General features: G+C 44.1%; 1 protein-coding gene across 3 annotated transcripts in view; it reads left to right on the forward strand.

The window, feature by feature from the left end:
- The window catches only part of LOC147032217 (leucine-rich repeat transmembrane protein FLRT3-like), a 105,195-nt gene that overhangs the window by 95,738 nt on the left and 116 nt on the right, over nt 1-9,341 (forward strand). Inside the window, exons 2-4 of one of the 3 annotated variants that reach the window (XM_085869611.1) lie at nt 1,820-2,733; nt 6,138-8,417; nt 8,639-9,341. The exon at nt 8,639-9,341 is cut by the window's right edge and continues 116 nt beyond it. In XM_085869611.1, the coding sequence (XP_085725737.1) occupies nt 6,166-8,417; nt 8,639-8,762 (2,376 nt within the window). In that variant the 5' untranslated portion in view covers nt 1,820-2,733; nt 6,138-6,165 and the 3' untranslated portion in view covers nt 8,763-9,341. Of the gene's footprint in view, nt 1-1,819; nt 2,734-6,137 lie in introns of all 3 variants that reach the window. The other 2 variants (XM_085869610.1, XM_085869609.1) reach the window with 2 other exon arrangements.

The raw sequence follows: 9,341 nt of genomic DNA on the forward strand, positions 1-9,341 counted from the left end.
AGATACCCTGCCAGGCCTTTTTGTCACAAGTTATGAAGAATGTCGACATTTTTTGCTTGACAATTTTTTTAAGCTGATACGTTTTGTTTTCCTCAACAACAGCAATCCTGTTGATATCATGTTGCAATAGTCATTTATATTCCCTTTTGTAATGAGTACAACTTATTTTTTCATTTGTATGCATCGCAAGGCTGCGGGGAAGCATCAATGGCTGAGGCCCTCTGCTGGTTGGCGGAGGAATTTGTAATTAGTTCATGGTGCCGACAATGGCTCGCTTACTGTTTGCACCCACTAGTTCATACTGGCAGACAGGATGCACATTTAACGTCCATCCAGCGGACAGCACACACATTGAATCACCCTGCCTGTGAAACAGTCTATAGGCGAGTCCAGATTCAAAGTCAGGCGAGATCGTTTGGAGGTGAGTGTGCATACCTCTAAGAGTCTAAGCCATCCTGTCAGCCCATTGAGTACAATGAAACTTTCTGATGAATGAAACTGGCATATTGTATACAATATAGTATTCACCATTCAGATGCAATAGGATGTATGTAGAACAGATGGCGAAAAACTGAAAGGCAACGTGATTACTTTGAAGCATGACAACAAATATATCAAACAAGAGGATATCTTTATTGCATATGCACTGGAGTGGCGAGGATGGGCTGGTAAAATGGGAAAATCATCACTAAAAAAATGGTAGAGAATTAAGGAAGAACAATAGGAGATAGAATGTTGTTGTTCGTCTTTCGGCTGCTCCCGTTAGGGGTCGCCACAGTGGATCATCCGTTATGATCCGCACACTGATTTGGCATAGGTTTTACGCCGGATGCCCTTCCTGACGCAACCCTGGTCGCCTCTTACGACACAGGGATAAGGATTGGGTTTCTCCATGATTCTGGGTTGCCCTACACCCTCTCATAGCACAGCCCAACGCAGAGCACCCATCCTCAAGCGATCCTCCAACCCAAGCCTCCGAGTAGCCGGATTACAGGCGCATGCCACTACGCCCGGTTAATAGGAGATAGAATGGAGGTTTGTAATCATGTGATGGTTCCAAGTTGAATGGGATTGTTTTTAATGTCAGTACAAACTGAAGCATGGTCTCCATTGGTTCAAAAAAACCACAATACTTCCACTAATTGCCCAGCGACTGCTATAACAATTGCTGTCATTGTACAATTGCTGCAAAGCGTGACAATAATTTTGGACATACTTTTCTCGAAAACGTCAGGAAGGTTGACGGAAGACGGAGCAGCCTATGAAAGCCTGCATCGAGGGTATCAAAGTCGATATAATCGGTGTTTTGGAGTCGTGCAAAGTCATTGAAAGTAGATGTAACAACTAGAACACAGAACCATTCCTATCATTCACTTTTCTCCGCACCTGGCACTCACCTGAGACTGCCGTCTAGTAGAACAGCTGTGCATGACAGCGAGTACCTCCTGCTGACGCCATCATAATGTCATGATAAATCATCTCGAGGAAAGCGCAAAGTGCATGGCATGGAGCGTATACTTTAAGCAATGCGGGCGTGAATGCTTGCGCCATTTCCACTGAGGGTGGGTTTGTTGTACATTACAAGGACAGTAGAGCCCTGTGAATATAATACTGGCACATCATGTTTGTGGTTATCACCAATCTGTTCGGATTACATTGTAATCAGACCATATTGCTCAGTCATTGACATTTTCGGAATGCTTCATCATTTGTACATTCATTTTGACCACCCCCAGCTGCCCTGTTATTATGTCTGCATCATGTTGCTGTGGCCAGACCATGTGTAAATGGTGCACTGTTGTATCTGTTTGTTTTCCAGGCCTGGTGGAGGGAGACAGAGTGAGTTGAAGCTGAATTTGGTCTCAAGGCCACAAGAGTTCTCCTAATACCCTTCCCGGCATTAGTCGCTGAAGAGCCGGAGTTTTCAGCTCAAACAAACTGGTTTACCAAAGCTAACAAGATTACCCTGTCACCAGCTTATCAAGCTCATCGTGTAGCAACCCGCGGTCTTCCCAGAACGAGGGAGGAGTGAGAAAGATAGGATTGCGAAGGGAGGTGTTTTTAAATCCGATATCATGGCAACACGACAAATTTGAGTTGAGTCAACAACCGAATAACATCGAATTGAAAGGAAGATACATTATCTCTTTATTTCTAGCTTTTCTCTGCATCATCAATTGTATTTGCTTTCTCCTGAAAGCTAACATATCCATATTTATGAAAAGCCAACTGGATTTTTCTTTGTGAGAGTTTGTCAATGCAACTTTGTCGTCATTAGCAAGTTAGCAGGTTGTGAAACCAATGAGCTGGAGCTGATCATATTGTCATCCTCCAGTGTGTTCAATCACTCACTGCTTTACCTGCAAAAAGAGCAACTCCTCACAATCATTGAGACTTTAAGGACCGAAGGGAACGACGGTTTGCGAGCGTCTAACCAGAACTTCAATCGGCTGTCGTTCGATCAAGTAGACCAGACGAAAAGGAAGGCATACCAAAATTGATATCGAAGCTGAGACGACAACTTGGGTCCACCGTGCATGCAAAGTTTCAAACTACTGAACTTCCACACTTGTCCACCTCCAGTGGCAGGTCACACACCGGACCACGATTGGTATTTATACACTGAAAAGAGAAGGGGATTCGGTATCCTACCCTTCATTTGATGAAAGCTTACTACTGTGATCACGGCCCATGGACTAGAGCTTGGAAGCACTGAACCACGCAAATTACTTGGTGGGTATGTTATAAGGTTGTGTCAATACAGGGTTTTTTTTATCATCGATTGTCCTTTAAATGATGTATTATAGGATGCTTATTACTGTAAATTGTCATGTATTGATCAAGGAATATCTGACAATCTTATTACCTCTGCCACCGATGCTGAAGGAGTTATGTTTTCACCTCTCTCTGTCTGTTTGTTCCTTGCAAAAATCTAAGATTTTCAAGTATATTGGTCAGTCGATTTTGTTATTCTGTTTTGTCTGTCTGTCTGTGTGCAGGATATCTCAAAAAAGTTGTTTGACGGATCTGGATGAAATTTAGTGGGCTGGTTTGGGTGTTCGACAAGGATGAAGTGATGAGATTTTGGTGAAGATCTTGATCCGGATCCGACTACTAGAATTTTTAAAGTTAATCTTCACCATTGAGAGATATAATAGGGCCAAAAACGACCTAGTTCTGTATAGCACGATGTCTCAAAAACGTATTGGGCCCGATATGTTCTCGTGGATCAGGAATTACATGGTGGAGGTATGCGCTCTACAGTCAGTGCCCTTCTAGTTTTCTTTTGTAAATAAGAGCCAGCATGGTTCTTATTTTTATAACCCCACAGAAGTGCCTGGAGGGGGGATTTTGAATTTATGAATAACAATCAGGTAACTAGGGCACATCTCTTTGGCAGCGATGAAAACAATCATGACCTCAGTGAGGCCACAAATTACCTCGGGGGCATTCCATAGATGGGCAATATTTCTGACAACATTGTTTGAGCTGAGAGTACAAAAAGCTGATCATTCTTTTGAGCTGTAAACACCACTTACAAATGTACAGCTTCAAGCAACGATGGGTGTCGGTTGAGATATGGGTGGTGAAACAAAATGCTTCTTTCCAGAATGCAACTTGTATCCTGATGGCAATTTTTGCAAAGCCAAACAGATTGTTCAGATATCCATAATATTGTTCATCATCAGGAAGCTATTACACTTATACTATATGACCAAAACATATTCTACTACCTTTTGATATATCTCTCTCTCTCTCTCTCTCTCTCTCTCTCTCTCTCTCTCTCTCTCTCTCTCTCTCTCTCTCTCTCTCTCTCTCTCTCTCTCTCTCTCTCTCTCTCTCTCTCTCTCTCTCTCTCTCTCTCTCTCTCTCTCTCTCTCTCTCTCTCTCTCTCTCTCTCTCTCTCTCTCTCTCTCTCTCTCTCTCTCTCTCTCTCTCTCTCTCTCTCTCTCTCTCTCTCTCTCTCTCTCTCTCTCTCTCTCTCTCTCTCTCTCTCTCTCTCTCTCTCTCTCTCTCTCTCTCTCTCTCTCTCTCTCTCTCTCTCTCTCTCTCTCTCTCTCTCTCTCTCTCTCTCTCTCTCTCTCTCTCTCTCTCTCTCTCTCTCTCTCTCTCTCTCTCTCTCTCTCTCTCTCTCTCTCTCTCTCTCTCTCTCTCTCTCTCTCTCTCTCTCTCTCTCTCTCTCTCTCTCTCTCTCTCTCTCTCTCTCTCTCTCTCTCTCTCTCTCTCTCTCTCTCTCTCTCTCTCTCTCTCTCTCTCTCTCTCTCTCTCTCTCTCTCTCTCTCTCTCTCTCTCTCTCTCTCTCTCTCTCTCTCTCTCTCTCTCTCTCTCTCTCTCTCTCTCTCTCTCTCTCTCTCTCTCTCTCTCTCTCTCTCTCTCTCTCTCTCTCTCTCTCTCTCTCTCTCTCTCTCTCTCTCTCTCTCTCTCTCTCTCTCTCTCTCTCTCTCTCTCTCTCTCTCTCTCTCTCTCTCTCTCTCTCTCTCTCTCTCTCTCTCTCTCTCTCTCTCTCTCTCTCTCTCTCTCTCTCTCTCTCTCTCTCTCTCTCTCTCTCTCTCTCTCTCTCTCTCTCTCTCTCTCTCTCTCTCTCTCTCTCTCTCTCTCTCTCCTTTCAGCTGTCCACCAATCTCCAGCTCTAACAGGGTGATTCTATTCATCCCAAAATTTCCTTCTTGCAAACGTTTCAAAGCAATGGCTTCTTGTTAACCTGCATTCCTTTGTCCATCTCTTTTTTTCACCTATGGAATTACCTTCCTGTGTCTGTCCAATCACGTTATTCCCTCCACTACATCAATGGTCATCTCACTGCCGTATCATTGTCTCCTACTTCTGTTGATCTTTCTTATTCCCACAAACCTCTTGTAATACCTTACCTTATATTTATGCAGGTCATGTTTGTTTGTCGATCAACTGTCCGTTGTTCACTTGTGCTCTTTTTTTTTTTTTGTAGGTTAACTTTTGGTTCACACTCTTATCCTCCATCGTTTTGTTCCTCCATGAGCCTCGACTTTATATTGAAAAAAAAAAGAAACCATCAGGAAGCTTATGATTAATGTGGGATCCCATGAACATATTACATACATATAAAATGGCTTAATGTTTGACCCCTTGCTATTCCGTTACATATGTTTTATACATATGTCCTTTCTTCATATTATATACCTTTCTTCCCTGTCCATCACTCCCATGTCCTCATAACCTCTCCCACCCATCCCTCCCATCCTGAACTTCTCTTCCTTCAGTTTTCTCAAATGTGTTTTTTTTTTTCCCAATTAACCTCTGTCTCCGTTTTCACCACCCATAATATGTAGATAGCCCATAAATTGGTTGACAAACATATCATCATAACAGTACTCATAATTACAGTGGATGTATATTGTATATTTGATCAGTATTCAACTGTGAGTCTGGTCTATTGATTGCATCACTAAGGACAGCAGATCAGGTACTGAGACTATGTCATGGTACCCTTAGGTAATGCCAATAAGGCTGGATTTTGATGAGGCAGATGTGAGCTTACCGTACATCTTTATCAAACTCATATAAATCTTTTGAGGAATTCATCCATTATGAAATTATGAAAAGACGGAGCCGGTGAATTATGACTTTTTGATTCATCAAGCAAAGAAAAGTTATTTTCTTTAATTCTCTCCAACTTTGCAGAGGATTTTTTTTTTTTTAAATCCATGACGATCAAAGATAAATACCCACCCACCCTCTCGGTACAATTCCTTTGATCCAGCTTCTTGGCATGGCTGATAATTCCCACAATTGGCACGTTTTGCATCCACTGGGTCTTGTCATTCCTTTAATCTAAGCATGATTTCATGGGGCCTTACTCACTCAATTCTGCTCAAAGCAGCATGAATGAAAATGCCCTTTTCGGCACAAGCATGATGACATTTTTGAAATGGTAAAGTCTGGCCTGTGACAAGCTTAAGAGGCTTCGAAGGTCATACTTTTGCTCTTTAACTACTCACAGCACAACTTTCAACATACTCGGTAATTGCACACACATAAAATATAATGGCAAACATATAGCAAACCTTTCAGCTATAAATTTAGCACAAGTTTGTACGCCCAGTTCATAATATACAATATTTATAACTCTATTAATGTTGTTTCTCTTTCTTCTAATTCAGGTAGCTACGGCAGAAGAACGGTGAGAACATGTGTGTGCATGACGCCAGATCACCAACGACCATGATAACTATTGTGTGGAGGCGCTGGGCAGAGCACGAGGCATTTCAAACCTCCGATTTCAGCACCAACAACCGCAAGGCCTGTGTACTTTCTTCCCAGCTTGAACCCTCCTTTGTTTCACTCTCAAATATCCCTGTACGTGTGAGCAAACACCAGATTCCCGTGGTTGGAGGAGAAGCGGAAAGACGCTTGTCTGGTGCTCCATCGACCGTACCAACTGAGCCAGCTGCAGCAGGCCGAGGTTTTCCATGGGGTGCCGAACTGCGGTCACTGCTGCTCCTTCTCCTGCTTTGTCTTGCTGTCGCCACCGGCGCCTGCCCAGGTGTATGCCGTTGCAATGGCGGTTACGTGTATTGCAATGATCGAGGTCTCAGTGCAATACCACCAGGTGTACCTGCAGAAACCACAACGCTCTTCCTGCAGAACAACCAGATTCCAGATTCAAGCTTACATGGAGTCTTGCATGGCCTGCTTTCACTTCAGGTGCTTTACTTATATGGCAACCGTCTTGAAGAATTCCCCACAAACCTGCCACCCAACTTGAGAGAGCTACACTTGCAAGAGAATGGCATTGAATCCGTCTCAGGCAAAATTCTCGCACGCACTCCTCTCCTTGAGCGTCTTCACCTTGATGATAACTCCATCTCGAGTGCAGGGATTGATTCGAGCACGTTTCTGGGAACACCACGCATCCAACTTCTCTTTTTATCAAGGAACCACCTCAGTGCTGTTCCTCTGGGCCTTCCTCATGGACTTAAGGAACTACGACTTGAAGATAATCGTATTACCGAGATAGCTGAGCATGCTTTTGGCCATTTGGGGTCACTCCGGCGTCTTGTGTTAGACGGAAATCTATTGACTGATGCGGGAACTGCACCTGGTGCCTTTCTCGGCCTTCCCTCATTAGTGGAACTCTCATTGTCACGCAATCTCTTGACAACAGCACCGGCACAACTTCCCACAGTCACACTGCAGAGATTACTCATGCAAGACAATCAAATCACCTGGGTGAGTCCTGAAGCTTTACAAGGACTGCGACAGCTACAGCGGCTTGATATGTCTGGGAATCGTCTCCGTACGTTGCAGCGCGGTTCCTTTGATGGCCTTGACTCACTTAGTCAGTTGTTTGCACGAAACAACCCTTGGCATTGTGACTGCAACCTATTGTGGCTTCGCAATTGGATGCGCGCACGCTCATCCATCAGTTCACGAGGTATGACCTGCCAATCACCTGAATTTGTCAAAGGCCTGCCTATTCGTGACCTCAGTCTTGGTCGTCTAGATTGTTCTGGCACCTTATCTGTGGGAGACACCTCACTTTCTTCAACACCATTTGAAGATGATAAAGATCTTGCGCTTACACTGCCTCCCATCTTTGCTTATGGTGGTGAGTTTAGCACGCATGGTAAAGTGTCACCACGAATTCAGATGTCTAGTTTGGCATCATTCCCACCAGTGAGGAGTGATTTGGAATTAGTTGTGATACCATGCACTGACAGAAAGAATGGAGTGAAGTTGCGATGGAAAGGAACTATACGTCCAACATCTGCCCATCGTGTAAGCTGGGTAAAGCTGGGACCCTCGCCACCTGTGACTTATGAAAAGCATGAAGCGACAGTTGTAGGCACCGGAAACTTCCTTATTGGGAAGCTTGCTTCACGATCCATCTACCGAATATGCGTTGAGCCTATTGAAGAGGAAAACCATGAGCAAGGACGCATCCGTGTAGGCCGTGGTGCTTGCGTCGATGTGAACACAACACGTTTGGCCATGCTTGGCAAATCAGGCTGGGAACACAGTGGGCAGCCCGGCACAACAGAGCCAGAGTTAAGATTCCTGCCACTTGCTGGCATTGTGGGTGGTGTTGTTTCTGCAGCACTTTTGACAATGATGATGGCTTGTCTTTGCTGCTACATTCATCAGTCCAGTGAAGCTTCTATCGAGCAACCTCTTTGCAGTCGTTCTAGACCTCAAGACAGAGGGAACTACTCAGAATCTGGCACGAAGCCTGACAATTCCATTCTGGAGATCTGCGAGACACACTTTGAGACACTTCCACTGTCCAATTCTGGTTCCTCAAAGGGTCATTACCACATCCAGACCATTTTTCCCACAGCCAACCGCCTCATGGTGTTTCAAACAGATGCCAGCAACAGCAGCAGCGGTAGCAACCGTAGCTACCATGATAGTGGCATTCCCGATTCGGACTATTCACACACGTAATGTCATGTCCTTTTCAGCTTCCTACACCTAATCTCTTACATTCGCATATCCTTCCGTCCGTTTCCTACCCTATACATTTAACTCCCCACGACTCACTCCTCCCTCCCCCCCCCCATCCTTCGCCTCATGGAAACACATACAAAAATGCATACAAATTACTTCTCTCTTTGACACCTTAAAGGAACTGTCGTCAATCTGAGCCTATTTTGCCTCCCAGGATTTCCTGCAGCATTGACTCTGCGGCGAGCGGCTGGCTTTGCAACAATCGGCAGGGGTCGGCTGCGAGCCTATTGCATAAAGTTTGTGACTCGGAATGTCCATTGACTCTGACAAAGGCTTAATCAAGCAGCAGTGAAAACATAGGTTCGTGTAAAGAATGGACGATGCGAAGCAGCGAAGTAGGTTACAAAAACATAACAGCTGTTGAAGAAGTCTTACTTCTCCAACACATGACAGGGTTTTGAGTGATTATGAAAAAGATATTCAATGAAATCTGATAACGTCACCTTGCTACAATGAGTTTGTTGATTCACCGTGTGCAGACACACACTTCTGTACATAGTTAAGTATTCTGTTTTATTATATTATCTGTTTAACAGAGTGAAGGAGTTGTTTGGTTAATCAAATGCAAGAGAGGATTTGGAGATTTGGAGAAACATTACTTGCCCAATGAGCCCTATTCCATCCCAAACCACCCTTCATATTTTTTCATATGCTTTATGTATATCAGTGTGTGCGTGGTTTTATCTCGGGTAGCATAATTGTTGAAACAGAATCTGTAATTGAAAAGAAAAAAAAACTTCGACCTGTTTAATTTGTTGGTGCATTCTGGTCAGTTGTGTTTAGTTGCTGTAGAAACATAATTCCTTTTTCTTCTTCTTTGAACCAAAGGAATCCCACAAATGCCTTATGGCAAACCG

This window comes from Eptatretus burgeri, chromosome 2 (assembly GCF_056783735.1).
Source record: "Eptatretus burgeri isolate ZD-2024b chromosome 2, Ebu_testis_v1, whole genome shotgun sequence".
Lineage (NCBI taxonomy): Eukaryota > Metazoa > Chordata > Myxini > Myxiniformes > Myxinidae > Eptatretus > Eptatretus burgeri.